Consider the following 16,281-nt stretch of genomic DNA (forward strand, 5'->3'; position numbering starts at 1 on the left):
GGATTGTCGTCACGACGGACGCCTCTTTCACGGGCTGGGGAGCCCACTGCTTGGGAAGGACAGCGCAGGGGCTCTGGTCTCCTGCAGAGGCAAAGTGGTCTATCAACCTCCTGGACCTCAGAGCCATTCGGTTGGCGCTTTTGGAGTTCCTCCCGGTACTGGCGTTGAAGCCAGTACGGGTCCTGTCGGACAATGCCACGGCTGTGGCCTATGTCAACCGCCAGGGAGGTGCCAAGGAAGCCATGAATCTATGCCAGTGGGCGGAAGCGAACCTGGAACAGCTGTCAGCGGCCCACATTGCCGGAGTCATGAATGTCAAGGCGGACTTTCTCAGTCGCCATACCTTGGATCCCGGAGAGTGGCAGTTATCGGCTCAGGCGTTCTTGGACATCACGAAGCGCTGGGGCCAGCCGAGCCTAGATCTGATGGCGTCATCGGCCAATTGCCAAGTGCCGCGCTTTTTCAGCAGAGGACGGGACCCTCGATCTCTGGGAGTAGATGCTCTTCTCCAACAGTGGCCGACACAGGAGCTTCTCTATGTGTTCCCGCCCTGGCCCATGTTGGGCAGGGTACTAGATCGGGTGGCAAAGCATCCGGGCCGAATAATCCTGGTGGGTCCGGACTGGCCCAGACGTCCCTGGTATGCGGACTTGATCAGGCTGTCAGTGGACGACCCTCTGCGGCTGCCAGTGGAGCAGGGCCTGTTGCATCAGGGTCCCGTGGTGATGGAGGATCCCTCCCCCTTTGGTCTTATGGCCTGGCTATTGAGCGGCAGCGTCTGAGGAAGAAGGGCTTCTCAGACAAGGTCATCGCCACTATGCTGAGAGCGAGGAAGCGCTCTACTTCTACTGCTTACGCCAGGGTTTGGCGTACCTTTGCAGCGTGGTGTGAAGCAGGCTCACTTTCTCCCTTCACTGCTCCAATTTCTTCAGTGCTGGCGTTCCTGCAAGAAGGTCTGGAGAAAGGCCTGTCGCTCAGTTCCCTTAAAGTCCAGGTAGCGGCTCTGGCTTGCTTCAGGGGGCCGCCTGAAGGGTGCTTCCCTGGCTTCGCAGCCAGATGTGGTACGTTTACTCAAGGGAGTTAATCACCTGCGCCCTCCTCTGCACTCAGTGGTGCCTGCGTGGAATCTCAACCTGGTGCTAAGAGCCTTGCAGAAGTCGCCTTTTGAACCCTTGTCGAGGGCATTCCTGAAAGACCTGACGTTGAAAGCAGTCTTTTTGGTGGCTATCACTTCAGCCAGAAGAGTTTCCGAGCTCCAGGCACTCTCATGTCGAGAGCCTTTTCTGCAGTTCACTGAGGCAGGAGTGACTATTCGCACAGTGCCTTCCTTCCTGCCCAAGATTGTTTCTCGCTTCCATGTGAATCAGCAGCTCTGTCTCCCTTCCTTTCGTAGGGAGGACTACCCAGAGGAATACTCTGCTCTCAAATTTCTGGATGTGAGACGAGTCATCATCAGATACTTGGAAGTGACCAATGATTTCCGGAAATCGGATCATCTGTTTGTCCTGTTTGCAGGTCCTCGGAAGGGTCTGCAGGCTGCTAAGCCTACTGTGGCAAGATGGGTCAAGGAAGCCATTGCAGCGGCTTATGTGGCCGCGGGGAAGGTGCCGCCTATTCAGCTGAAGGCTCACTCCACTAGAGCTCAGGCGGCCTCGATGGCAGAGGCCGGGTCCGTCTCCTTGGAAGAGATATGCAAGGCGGCAACTTGAGCATCGGCCCATACCTTCTCCAGGCATTACCGCTTGACTGTGGCTGCTCGGGCGGAGGCCCGGTTTGGAGCTTCAGTGTTGCGGTCAGGGATTTCTATGTCCTGCCCTGGGTGAGTACTGCTTCGGTACATCCCACCAGTCTATGGATTGATCAGCATGATGATATGGAAGGTAAAATTATGTATCATACCTGATAATTTTCTTTCCATTAATCATAGCTGATCAATCCATAGCCCCTCCCAGATATCTGTATTGTTTATATTCTGGTTGCATTTCAGGTTCAAGTTTAGTCTTCAGTTCCTTCAGGAGGACTTCGTGTTCAAGTTTTTTCAATTGGATTCTTCAAGAGTTGAGACGAGTTTGTGTTACAGTGAGCTGCTGCATTCCTCTCCCCTCCGTTTTACGGGGCTGGATTGAGACATAAATTCTGCCGGCGCTCCCTCCCACTTCGTGCGGCTGTAGGGCAGCTTTGTACCCCTCCCGCTTCAGCGGTGTTAGGGTCAGTCAGCTCCTCCCGCGGTTGTGGTTGCAGGATAAGCCAGATCCCCCCGCATCGGCGGGGTGGTGTCCCTCCCCCGCTCCGCGGGGTTGAGCTGGACGGATTCCCCTCCCCCACTTGTGTGGGGATGAGCTGGGTTAATTCCCCTCCCCCTGTTTCGGCGGTGGTGAGCTGGACAGAGTGTCCCTTTGTGGGTGTAATTCTCTAAGTGCTGAGTCCTGCGGATGGAGCTTTGATATCGACATACTGAGGAGTTTCCTGCAGCACATGACCACATATAGGGAGGCAAAAGGATTGCTCTCTATCTCCACCTGCTGGTAGATGGACACAACCCACCAGTCTATGGATTGATCAGCTATGATTAATGGAAAGAAAATTATCAGGTATGATACATAATTTTACCTTTCTTCAGATGGTCAGTTCACAAGGTTGTGGACCACTTCAGGTCTCGCTGGTCTTCTTTTCAGCTACCCTTCTTCCTGTAGAACCAGACAAATTCTCCCTTTCTTCTTTTCTTTCTTCTTCTGTCTCCTCTCTGTACTTCTCTTTTTGGTCTCCCACTCTCTGGCCCCTGATTCCCAGGTGACCAGACAGCAACCAATCAGGATCTTGTCCAGCTCCTTCCCTGAGCAAGAAAAAAAAAAACCTTTTTTTCTTCCAGTTGTTACATTGTGGTATGCATTCCTGTCTCTCATCAGACTCACTGGCACCATGGCCTTACCCCCCTGTAGCTCATCAGGGAGGTGCAAGGGTCAGGTAGCCCACTGCATATCCTTGAGTTTTTTTCAGACCTGCCAGTTATTTACCACAAGCAGAGCTCTGGTACAAACAGAAAGTTAAATCTGCTTGGTCACTGAAGTGCAGGGTCTTAGTTCACAGACTCCATCTTGACATAGTTGTATACACAGGCTGAGATCAGCAGAGTGAGGCACACAGGGAAATAGCCCTACAGCATCTGACTCCATGTCAAATTGCTTTGTAACTCCATTATGTATCAGCTTGAGTCTCGCCGGGTATGTTAAAGCGAATTGTATTTTGTGCCACACCAATTTTGTGCACAGTGGTGCAAATGCTTTCCTAGCCGCCGATACCACTGCCAAGTAATGTTGAAAACATAAAACATTCTGTCCCTTGTATTAAAGTTTTATATACTTGACGAATTGCTGATAAGATTTCTTGCTTGTGTAAATAGTTTAGTAGTTTGATAATGACTACCCTGGGTCTCTGAGTATTCTCCCTTCCGGGGGCCCAAATGATGAGCTCTTTCGATTTTGAATGTTCCCGCCAATATTGTGAGATGGAGGGAGTCTGGGAGCCATTTCTCTACAAAGGGACGTATTTCTTTATCTGGAAGAGATTCTGGTATTCCCACAAAACGTAAATTGTTTCTCCGTGATCTATTTTCAAGTTCATCAAGATTTTCGTACAACTGTTTGAACTTAGAATCAAGTTGAGGTTTTTCATTATCCCACACATGCTGCTCGTACTCCAGAGAACCAACACGATGCTGCAATTGTATATCTTTATTCTCCGAGGACAAGCAGGCTGCTTGTTCTCACGACTGGGTTGACGTCCGCGGCAGCCCCCACCAACCGGAAAAAGCTTCGCGGGACGGTCGGCACGCAGGGCACGCCCACCGCGCATGCGCGGCCGTCTTCCCGCCCGTGCGCGACCGCTCCCGCCAGTTACTTTTTTCCCGCGACTGAGAGAGTCGTGTTTTTGCAACTCTCTCGTTTCAGCCGCCGGAATTTTCGACCGCGTTTACGCGGGTCGTCGCTCTTGGCCCTTTTGGCCTCTTCTTCTTTCAGTTTCGTTTGTTATCCAAAAAAAAAAAAAAAAAAAGAATTTTGCGCGTGTGGAGCACGCGCTCCTCCTTTTTCCCTCGCTTTCTAGCGGGGACGCCTCGTTGCGGCCTAGTGGCCGCTCGGTCGGTTTCAATTTTCGTGGTGTGATTTTAGCCACCATTGCCGACTTTGACTTCGCCGACGCGATTTTTCCGTCGATGTCCTCGAAGGTCCCGAGTGGATTTAAAAAGTGTGGTCGCTGCGGCCGGCCGATCTCGCAGACCGACACCCACGCTTGGTGCCTCCAGTGCCTCGGGCCGGAGCACAATCTCAAGTCGTGTGCTTTGTGTCTCGGTCTCCGGAAACGGACTCAGGTTGCGAGGCAAGTTCTGCGGGACCGTCTTTTTGGAACTTGCGCCGGCCCCTCGACGTCGACCTCGACGGCATCGGTATCGAAGGCCGGTTCTTCGGTACCGGTATCGATGCCCGAGACATCGGCACCGATGGCAGCGACCCCAGGAGAACAGGTCCCGTCGGCCCGCCGGTCCGCCGGCGAGAGTGGGGTAGAGAGACCGCGTGGGCAGTCGGCCCCGGTCACTCCCTCAACTCGTGAGCCACGGGACCGAACCCTGTCGGACCCGGTACCTCGAGACCGAGGGGGATCGACCTCCTCCTCCTCCATGCCCTCCGGCACCGGTGACGTGCACCGGAAGAAGGACAAGAAGCGCCGTCACCGGGAGCCCTCGGTGCCTGAGGAGGTGTCGACGCCGAAGCGTCATCACAGAGAGGAGAGATCTCCGTCGGTGGTGGAGGTACCGACGCGTCGGGGTTCCGGCACCTCGGTGCCGTCTCCTGGCCCCCAGCAGCTTCTGGCACCGACACCCTTGCCGGCCCCACCGCCTTTCTCGGCAGCGGGCCTGGACGAGTGCCTCAGAGCCATCCTTCCGGGGCTCCTGGAAGGGCTGATGCGCCAGGCTGTGCCGGCGCCGGGGGTGCTTGCGCCCTCGGCGCCGATGACTGTGGCGCCGGCGAGCTCTAGCCCGGCGCCGGGGCAGTCGACACCGCCGCCGCTTGCGGTGCCGGTCTCGACAGCCACGCAGGTGGAGTCCCCGTCGACGTCGATGGAGGGAGCTCCGTCCCCGCCGGCGCGGGAGTCCACCGCTCGACGACACCGAGGCCTCGGTGCCTCGACGTCGAGCCGGGCCCGGTACCGGACTCAGCTACATGAGCTAATGTCCGATACCGAGGATGAGGACTCGTGGGGGGAAGAGGAGGACCCGAGATATTTCTCCTCAGAGGAGTCTACGGGCCTTCCCTCGGACCCCACGCCGTCACCGGAGAGGAAGCTCTCACCTCCTGAGAGTCTCTCCTTTGCCTCCTTTGTGCGGGATATGTCTATAAGCATTCCCTTTCCCGTGGTCTCTGTGGAAGAGCCGAGGGCCGAGATGCTCGAGGTCCTCGACTATCCATCACCACCTAGAGAGTCCTCCACGGTACCGCTGCACAATGTCCTGAAGGAGACGCTGCTCCGGAACTGGGTGCGACCATTAACTAATCCCACCATTCCCAAGAAAGCAGAGTCCCAGTACAGGATCCACTCTGACCCAGAGCTCATGCGGCCCCAGTTGCCCCATGACTCAGCGGTCGTGGATTCTGCTCTCAAGAGGGCACGGAGTTCGAGGGATACCGCCTCGGCGCCCCCGGGGCGGGAGTCTCGCACTCTGGACTCATTTGGGAGGAAGGCCTACCAGTCCTCCATGCTCGTGACCCGCATCCAATCGTACCTGCTCTATATGAGCATCCACATGCGGACCAATGTGCAACAGCTGGCGGACCTGGTCGATAAGCTCCCGCCGGAGCAGTCCAGGCCTTATCAGGAGGTGGTCAGGCAGCTGAAGGCGTGCAGAAAGTTCCTGTCCAGGGGGATTTTTGACACCTGTGACGTGGCATCTCGTGCTGCGGCCCAAGGTATAGTGATGCGCAGGCTCTCATGGCTGCGTGCCTCTGACCTGGACAACCGCACCCAGCAGAGACTGGCCGACGTCCCTTGCCGGGGGGATAACATTTTCGGTGAGAAGGTCGAGCAGATGGTGGACCAACTGCATCAGCGGGAAACCGCTCTCGACAAGCTCTCCCACCGGGCGCCTTCAGCACCCGCCCCCACGGGTGGGCGTTTTTCCCGGGCACGGCAGGCTGCACCCTATTCTTTTGCAAAGCGTAGGTACAACCAGCCGGCCCGAAGGCCTCGTCAGGCACAGGGACAGCCCCAGCGCGCTCGTTCTCGTCAACAGCGTGCGCCTAAGCAGCCCCCTGCGCCTCCACAGCAAAAGCCGGGGACGGGCTTTTGACTGGATCCACGGGAACATAGCCGCCCTACAAGTGTCCGTACCGGACGATCTGCCGGTCGGAGGGAGGTTAAAATTTTTTCACCAAAGGTGGCCTCTCATAACCTCCGACCAGTGGGTTCTCCAAATAGTGCGGTGCGGATACGCCCTGAATTTGGCCTCCCTGCCTCCAAATTGTCCTCCAGGAGCTCAGTCTTTCAGCTCCCATCACAAGCAGGTACTTGCAGAGGAACTCTCCGCCCTTCTCAGCGCCAATGCGGTCGAGCCCGTACCACCCGGGCAGGAAGGGCAGGGATTCTATTCCAGGTACTTCCTTGTGGAAAAGAAAACAGGGGGGATGCGTCCCATCCTAGACCTGAGAGGCCTGAACAAATTCCTGGTCAAAGAAAAGTTCAGGATGCTTTCCTTGGGCACCCTTCTGCCAATGATTCAGAAAAACGATTGGCTATGTTCCCTGGATTTAAAGGACGCATACACTCACATCCCGATACTGCCAGCTCACAGACAGTATCTCAGATTCCGCCTGGGCGCACGGCACTTTCAGTATTGTGTGCTGCCCTTTGGGCTCGCCTCTGCCCCACGAGTGTTTACAAAGTGCCTCGTGGTGGTAGCGGCCTACCTACGCAAGCTGGGAGTGCACGTGTTCCCATATCTCGACGATTGGCTGGTCAAGAACACCTCGGAGGCAGGAGCCCTCCGGTCCATGCAGTGCACTATTCAACTTCTGGAGCTGCTGGGGTTTGTGATAAATTACCCAAAGTCCCATCTCCAGCCAACTCAGTCTCTGGAATTCATAGGAGCGCTGCTGAATTCCCAGACGGCTCAGGCCTACCTTCCCGAAGCGAGGGCCACCAATCTCTTGGCCCTGGCTTCGCAGACCAGAGCGTCTCAGCAGATCACAGCTCGGCAGATGTTGAGACTTCTGGGTCATATGGCCTCCACAGTTCATGTGACTCCCATGGCTCGTCTTCACATGAGATCTGCTCAATGGACCCTAGCTTCCCAGTGGTTCCAAGCCACCGGGAATCTAGAAGATGTCATCCGCCTCTCCACCAGTTGTCGCACTCCACTGCTCTGGTGGACCATCCGGACCAATTTGACCCTGGGACGTCCATTCCAAGTTCCGCAGCCCACGAAAGTGCTGACGACGGATGCATCTCGCCTGGGGTGGGGAGCCCATGTCGATGGGCTCCACACTCAGGGTCTGTGGTCCCTCCAGGAAAAGGATCTGCAGATCAACCTCCTGGAGCTCCGAGCGATCTGGAACGCACTGAAGGCTTTCAGAGATCGGCTGTCCTGTCAAATTATCCAAATTCGGACAGACAATCAGGTTGCAATGTATTACGTCAACAAGCAGGGGGGCACCGGATCTCGCCCCCTGTGCCAGGAGGCCGTCGGGATGTGGCGTTGGGCGTGTCGGTTCGGCATGCTCCTCCAAGCCACATACCTGGCAGGCGTAAACAACAGTCTGGCCGACAGACTGAGCAGAGTCATGCAACCGCACGAGTGGTCGCTCCATGCCAGAGTGGTACGCAAGATCTTCCGAGCGTGGGGCACCCCCTCGGTGGACCTTTTCGCCTCTCAGACCAACCACAAGCTGCCTCTGTTCTGTTCCAGACTTCAGGCACACGGCAGGCTAGCGTCGGATGCCTTTCTCCTCCATTGGGGGACCGGCCTCCTGTATGCTTATCCTCCCATACCTTTGGTGGGGAAGACCTTACTGAAGCTCAAGCAAGACCGCGGCACCATGATTCTGATAGCGCCCTTTTGGCCCCGTCAGATCTGGTTCCCTCTTCTTCTGGAGTTGTCCTCCGAAGAACCGTGGAGATTGGAGTGTTTTCCGACTCTCATTTCGCAGAACGACGGAGCGTTGCTGCACCCCAACCTTCAGTCTCTGGCTCTCACGGCCTGGATGTTGAGGGCGTAGACTTCACTGCGTTGGGTCTGTCTGAGGGTGTCTCCCGGGTCTTGCTTGCCTCTAGGAAGGATTCCACTAAAAAGAGTTACTTTTTCAAGTGGAGGAGGTTTGTCGTGTGGTGTGAGAGCATGGCCCTAGAACCTCGTTCTTGCCCTGCACAGAACCTGCTTGAATACCTTCTGCACTTATCAGAGTCTGGCCTCAAGACCAACTCAGTAAGGAATCACCTTAGTGCGATTAGTGCTTACCATTATCGTGTGGAAGGTAAAGCCATCTCTGGAGAGCCTTTAGTCGTTCGATTCATGAGAGGCTTGCTTTTGTCAAAGCCCCCTATCAAGCCTCCTACTGTGTCATGGGATCTCAACGTCGTCCTCACCCAGCTGATGAAACCTCCTTTTGAGCCACTGAATACCTGCCATCTGAAGTACTTGACCTGGAAGGTCATTTTCCTGGTGGCAGTTACTTCAGCTCGTAGGGTCAGTGAGCTTCAAGCCCTAGTAGCTCATGCTCCATATACCAAATTTCATCACAACAGAGTAGTGCTCCGCACTCACCCAAAGTTCCTGCCGAAGGTGGTGTCGGAGTTCCATCTTAACCAGTCAATTGTCTTGCCAACATTCTTCCCCAGGCCGCATACCCGCCCTGCTGAACGTCAGTTGCACACATTGGACTGCAAGAGAGCATTGGCCTTCTACTTGGAGCGGACACAGCCCCACAGACAGTCCGCCCAATTGTTTATTTCTTTCGACCCTAACAGGCTAGGGGTCGCTGTCGGGAAACGCACCATCTCTAATTGGCTAGCAGATTGCATTTCCTTCACTTACGCCCAGGCTGGGCTGACTCTTGAGGGTCATGTCACGGCTCATAGTGTCAGAGCCATGGCAGCGTCGGTGGCCCACTTGAAGTCAGCCACTATTGAAGAGATCTGCAAGGCTGCGACGTGGTCATCTGTCCACACATTCACATCTCATTACTGCCTCCAGCAGGATACCCGACGCGACAGTCGGTTCGGGCAGTCGGTGCTGCAGAATCTGTTTGGGGTGTAAATCCAACTCCACCCTCCAGGACCCGAATTTATTCTGGTCAGGCTGCACTCTCAGTTAGTTGTTCTTCGTAGGTCAATTTCTGTTGTACCCTCGCCGTTGCGAGGTTCAATTGACCTGGGTTATTGTTTTGAGTGAGCCTGAGAGCTAGGGATACCCCAGTCGTGAGAACAAGCAGCCTGCTTGTCCTCGGAGAAAGGGTATGATACATACCTGTAGCAGTTGTTCTCCGAGGACAGCAGGCTGATTGTTCTCACCTTCCCTCCCTCCTCCCCTTTGGAGTTGTGTTTCATACTTTATTGCTTGTCATTCAACTGGCGGGAGCGGTCGCGCACGGGCGGGAAGACGGCCGCGCATGCGCGGTGGGCGTGCCCTGCGTGCCGACCGTCCCGCGAAGCTTTTTCCGGTTGGTGGGGGCTGCCGCGGACGTCAACCCAGTCGTGAGAACAATCAGCCTGCTGTCCTCGGAGAACAACTGCTACAGGTATGTATCATACCCTGTCTGTGCAGTAAATCTCTGCTCCATTGTGTCCAGTTTATCTATAATTCTCCGAGGACAAGCAGGCTGCAGGTGACGTCCACGGCAGCCCCCTCCAACCAGAAAAAACTTCTCATGGGAGGTCCCGCGCGTGGAGCACGCCCACCGCGCATGCGCAGCCGTCTTCCCGCCCGTGCGTGACCGCTCCCGCTCAGTTTCTCGTTTTCCGCGCTTGGAGAGAGACTGCTTTGCGTCCCTCTCCCTTGTCAGCCTCGGAAACCAGTTTGCAGCCTAGTCCCCTTTTTTCTTTGTTTTGTGGTGCCGTTCACACCTTCTTTCTCTTAATTCTTCTTTCTCGTAAAAAAAAAAAAAAAGAGGTTCCCTTTCTTCTTATTCTTTTTCCATTCCTTTCCTTTCGCAGCCATCACGGCCTCGTGGCTGCGCGTTCATGTTTTTTCTTCCTCATGGCCCTTTTTGCCGCCACCATTGACGATTTTGACCTCGCCGCCGTGATTTTTCCGTCGATGACATCGAGGATACCCAGCGGCTTCAAAAAGTGTGGTCGGTGCGGCTGGCAGATCTCGCTCTCCGACACCCATGCTTGGTGCCTCGGGCCTGTACATAATCTCAAAGCGTGTAACTTGTGTCTCAGCTTGAAGTAGCGGACACAAGTAGCGAGGCAAGCTCAACGGGACCGAATTTTTGGAGCTTGCGCCGGCCCTTCTGCGTCGACATCGACAGCATCAGCACCGGTAGCGTCGACTTCGGCTCCGGACATGGCAACGTACCACCGGCCTGATGACCATCTTTCGCTGGGAGCAGCGAGCAGCCAAGTGGGCCTCCACCTGCCTCGGCGGCTCCTACTGGGCAGGGCCATCGGGACCGACCCCTTTCGGACCCGACCCCGAGGAGGCATGTGGATTCCACGTTCTCCTCGTTGGTACCGCGGAGCGCCGATGACGTGCATCGAAGGAAGTTGGCTAAGAAGCATCGTCATTGGTCACCCCTTCACACGGTACCGGGAGCTCCGGGGCGTCGAGAGAGTCGGCACCCGAGAAGCGTCGACACTGGGAGGACCACTCCCCCTCCATTCAAGAGGTGTCGGTCATCAGGCAGTCCGGTACCGTCTCCTGGCCCCGTGCAGATTCTAGCACCGACTCCTGCACCGCCCCTCAGCCTGTCCCCGACAGAGACTTTGGACGAGCGCCTCCGAGCCATCCTTCCAAGTATCCTGGAAGGGCTGCTGTGCCAGTCTTTTCCGGTGCCGGGGGTGCTTTCGCCCTCGGCACCGTTGATGGAAGCGCCGGCTAGCTATGGCCCTGTGATGCGGCCGTCAACACCGGTACCACTTGCGGCACCAGTCTCGGCCGCCACTCAGGTGAAATCAACGTCGGGACTCCACCTCTCGACACCATCATCGAGGACGTGGCTCCTCTGAGTCGAGACGGGCCTGGTTTAGGACAGAAGTCAGAGAACTTATGTCCAACAGCGAGGAGGAGGCCTCGTGGGGGGAGGAGGAGGAGGACCTCTGTGTGACACAGGAGGTGTTTTTCAAATAGAATTTTATGAGCTTATTTTTCAGAAAATTAGATGCTTTGGGAGAGTAAGAAAAATAGGGGTTTATTACATAATTTGAAATTATGAAATTAAATCTTAGGCGTAGATTAGGTGGGTTCAGTTTTGAAACATCTATTTCCTTTTTTTTTTAATAAGGGTTAGTGAGAGGGAGGTAGTGTTACTGCAAGAATGTTTTTCCATTTTCTTGGCACATATCCCTCCTTTTAGTCAGAAGAAGAAAAGTATCCAAAAAATAAAATTCCCCCCAAAAAAGGCAACACTTGAAAGGGGGAAGGAATGGGAGGAGTTATATTTACCACACTGGTTATATTTCAGAACTGTAGCTCTATATGTTCTTTTTTTCTGGATTTACTGAGAAGATCTGTGTATTTGGAGTTATATTTGACCCTAAACTCCTTTAAATACCATATTGGCAAAACTATCTAATTAACCTTCTTTGCATTACAGCACATTCCATCAGTTAAGTCTTACCTCTCTACTTCTTCCATGTGTATTCTTCTTTCACTCATCATATCTCACCTACAGCAATTTCTTTACTGGCTGGTCTTTCCCTTTCCTCATTAAAGTGCTTACAACTCGTACAATCTACGACAGTCAAACTTTTATATAATGCTTCCAAGTTGGATCATGTTTCCCACTTTTGCAACAAGAACACTGTGTATTTGATCCAGTAGGATACTGGTAGCCAAAGGCCTGCTTTAATCTGCCCCTGATTACATCTCAAGACTACTTATACCGCTCCAAGTGAAAAACGTAGGACACCTGCATTTCTATATTTGATACCATTTTACTGCTTTCACTACAAGAAAAAGTATTTTTTGTTAATCTGCACTGGTAGACTCCAGAAGCAGGCGGTAATGCCGAAACATGGCTCTGTGTTGAGTCTCAGTGATGATTTGACAAACAATATCTTTGTTACCCATTTATGACTGACTGTGTTTTATTGTTGGTCATCGACAACCCTGCTGTCCTCTACCCTTACAAGTAACTTGTGTCCCATTGCCTCTGGTACCCACAGAGACTGTAAGCTCTTTCGGGCTGGCCTTATTATACAGTTCTGCTTATGTCAGTAGTTCTATACAAATGTTTTTTTTAGGAGAAAATGTTATTCCAGTGTGTTATGAAGGGGTTGTTTAGTTTTTGTGTGTTAGCTGTGGGCATGATCCTGCTTAGTGCCACTGGTCTGTTGCACTCCCTGAATATCAGTACATATCATTTGTGACTGTTCTAGCAAATCTTTTATTTTTTCCATGTTCTCTTATCCATGATTTTTGTTTATGCCTTCTCCATTGTATGAAGTGTTTGCATGCCTTTCTATTCTCCTCTATTCCTCCCTCCCTTGTAGTTTTGCTTGGTTTACATGATGATTTACCTGGTCACTAATTTGTAACTTTTTCCCTCTATTGTCCTCAGGTTCTGTGGACAGTAACTGGGTTGTGGGAGCGACGCTTGAGAAGAAGTTGCTACCATTGCCACTGACATTAGCGATGGGGGCCTTTCTCAACCATAAGAAGAACAAGTTCCAGTGTGGCTTTGGCCTCACTATTGGTTAACTTGGATGCTGCTGTTGCTCTTCTCCTTCTTTCCTCCTTAGCTTCTCCATTTTCAATCTTTATTTTATATAATCTGAATTTATAGAGCGAGAGAGCCCTTGGATCTAGCAGCTATGTATATAGAATGGCAAGGACAAGCTCATATGTCATCCAAGTGTTTTAGGCGGTGTTTTATTTACACTCTAGTGTGCTTCTGTGGGGCTTGTTGGGCCCTAGTGTTCAGTGATGTCATTTCCCTAAGCTTTGAACACTCTTAAAACTGAAGCTGCTGCTTTTCTGCCCTTTGGTAATTGATTTGTGATTGCTGTTCCTGTTGGACTTCCCATTACCATGACTGGATTCATACACTGCCATTCTACAAAGGGTTAAAAACTGATGCATACAATAGCAACCTGTGCTAGGATAAGCAGAAAGGACCCTTTCTCTCCCCCTTGCTTTCAATTACAAGCATTTGAGTAGTGTTTCCTGACCTAGTGCTAGCCACCCACTTAACTTTTGTTTAGTTTTCTGGATCATCAAAACAAATATGCATAAAACTTGCATGCACAGTGTCTCTGTTATCTTAATTACATTCGTTAGAGAAAATTTGAAAAGCTCCACTACTGCTTTCCTCAGTTTTAGCTTTTATTTCATCTGTTATCTGCCTTCTGCAATTGATCCTGGAACCTACTTGCAGTTGCTACACGTTCATTTCTGGCTGCTAAATATACTGTTCCCTGTGTGTAACAGAATTTTCTGCATACTCACAGCTTAGAAGACTCTAATGCTTAGGTCTGTTTCCTTACCACTCACATTCCAGAATCTAGTTTTAGTTGTGTCTTTTAAGATGTATTTCTTAGCTTTCTGCTTAAAACTTAAGCCCAATATTTACTCCCCTCTGCCACTCTCCCGGAGTTCCTGCAACAGAGGCCTTCATACTAATGAAGGCTGGAAATGTAAGAGAACCTTTAGTGTAGTGACAAAGCCCTGGTTAAAGTAGAGAGGAGAGGTCTGCATGATGATCACTGCACTGTGGTAAACCTCTAAAGTTGCTAGGAAGTCTGCCTTTGTGTGAGTGTATTTTGTGGATTTGCTTTTTGGAGAGGAGGTGAAACTTTAAATCCATGGAGAAAATAGCTATAAAGCTAGCACTAACTCAGTCTTTTCCTTATGACAGTACCTACACTAGTATTACAAAGGGAACATCCTGTATGAGAATAAATCTTACAATTAATCTAAAGAAAGATCTTTCTCTATGGGATGTTGGATTGCCTAAATAATAGGAACAGACTGCACTAGAATAATGGGGATGTCAAGGGTTGATGGTGAAAGATCTTGGCTGCTTTCAGCAAGATGATGTTAGATCTGCAGTACCTGATATCAGATTTTATTGTTGGGGTTATTCTTAGAAATGTTGCTTTTTGTCTTACATACTCTGATTTCCTTCTTAATCTCTATTAATATGTGAATCTTGGGAAGTGGGGGCAGTGTCTCCAAATGGGTTAGTTTTGCACATACCATGACAATAATGAACGTCACTCTTACACATGCAGGGACTTAGGGTCTCTTGGAACCAGGTCTAATCGTTTCTGTCTTCCCAGTACTCTATCATGAAAATACAACATGAAGGCATGATTTTGATACCAGGATGGATTGGACCTATATAATACCCATACCTGCCCTGTCTTCTTGCCTTCCTATACTGATTCTGCCTGCATGGCATCCTGGTGTGGTCCAGCAATGGAAAAGAGAGCATGACTAGAGGGAATCAGAAATACAGGAAGCTGCAGCTACCATTGATAACTTCTGCATGAGGCTGTATATGTAAATCATGTGTATAAGTTATGGAAATATAATTCTCTTACAGAAATTAAAAACAAAGTGTTGGAAGTCACCTGGCTTCATTAAATATGAATGTATACAGATTTGTCTGCTCAGGAACCTTTTTTTCAAGTGGTATATCTGATTATACAGATACTCCATAAATAACATAACATAAATCTTTTAGTAACCTTGTATTAGAAGGCAAGAAATGCACTGACAATATGCTGCTGTAGAAGGGGGATTTTTTTTTAAACAATGTTTTATATTAAATACCTTTTACATTTTAAAAAAATGGATGTGTTTATTAAAATAAGAATAGTTATGAGCACACACTTGTATAGGAATTTTCTTAATAGGTAGATGTAGACTAAGTGTTTACTGAGGACACCAGGCTCCTGGACTCTGCTCTCCATGAACCTTTGCTCGTTCCTCTGCTTATGGGCTCCTATAGATTGAGCAATGGTATCTTTGGTTCTTGTAAGATTACTAGTTTTTAGAAGATAGCCCAAGTCTCCCTGCTCAATCTGAGAGATTCATTAGCTGTCATAAGAATATAAAAATAGTAATACTTGGTCAGACCAATGGTCTGTCAAGCTCAATACCCTGCTTCCAACAGTGGCCAATCCAGGTCACCTGGCAGAAACCCCATTAGTAGCAACATTCTATGCTACCAATCCCGAGGCAAGCAGTGGCTTCCCCCGTGTCCATCTCAATAACAGACTAAGGATTTTTCGTCCAGGAACTTGTCTAAACCTTTTTAAAGCTGATATGCTAAGCACTGTTACCATATCCTCCGGCAATGAGTTCCAGAGCTTAACTATTCTTTGAGTGAAAAAAAATATTTCCTCATATTTGTATTAGAAGTATTTCCATCACAGCCTTCTCCCAACTCTTTTACTTTCAGGTCTCCTCCGTATTGATAGTGCCACAGTAGCACCATGAAGCAAGAGGGAAGTGCACTACTAAGGACCCTGGAGCAAATTAATTGCAGCCTGTGATTAGGGACAGTAATAATGCAGGATGTGCTGTCCCTATAGCAACTCCCCTTTACTGGCGTTATAGGATTTTTATATAAAGAAAAAATGCATGTTCTGGGATAAACAGACTGACTCTTGTCCCATATCAACCTGTCTACCTTCTAACATTCCATCTCCATCAGATCAGTATATGACCAGTCAGAGAGATGGGATAATTTGGGGGATGAATGAAAATGTGAAGGGTAGTAGTCAAATATGGGAAACTGGGAACTGCTCATTGTAAGAGGGAAGCAAGGAAGGTAGGGATTTCTGGGATTAAGAAGAGGGAAGTAGAAAAAGAGAGGGTAAGGGAATGGTGGGAAATAGCTAAATAAACGTTTTCTACCTACCTTCCCCTAGTCTCAATCCCTAAGTGACTTGTCCAGGGTCATGTGGTGCTGCAGAGGTAATTGAACCAGGTTACCCATGTCCTCAACCCACTGCACTAACCGTTAGGCTACTCCACTGGGGGGAGCAAAAGAAGTGAAGAGATTGATAGGTTAGGATAGGATAGTTGAAGAGTAGTAAAGTGAATACAATATGTTAGATGGAAAA

General features: G+C 50.8%; 1 protein-coding gene across 4 annotated transcripts in view; it reads left to right on the top strand.

The window, feature by feature from the left end:
* Positions 1–15,274, top strand: part of TOMM40 (translocase of outer mitochondrial membrane 40) — a 561,556-nt gene extending 546,282 nt beyond the window's left edge. For all 4 annotated transcript variants that reach the window (XM_030211383.1, XM_030211382.1, XM_030211381.1 and 1 more), the window contains exon 10: positions 12,768–15,274. In XM_030211383.1, the coding sequence (XP_030067243.1) occupies positions 12,768–12,907 (140 nt within the window). In that variant the 3' untranslated portion in view covers positions 12,908–15,274. The remainder of the gene's footprint in view (positions 1–12,767) is intronic.
* The last annotated feature ends 1,007 nt before the right edge of the window (positions 15,275–16,281 follow it).

This window comes from Microcaecilia unicolor, chromosome 8 (genome assembly GCF_901765095.1).
Source record: "Microcaecilia unicolor chromosome 8, aMicUni1.1, whole genome shotgun sequence".
NCBI lineage: Eukaryota > Metazoa > Chordata > Amphibia > Gymnophiona > Siphonopidae > Microcaecilia > Microcaecilia unicolor.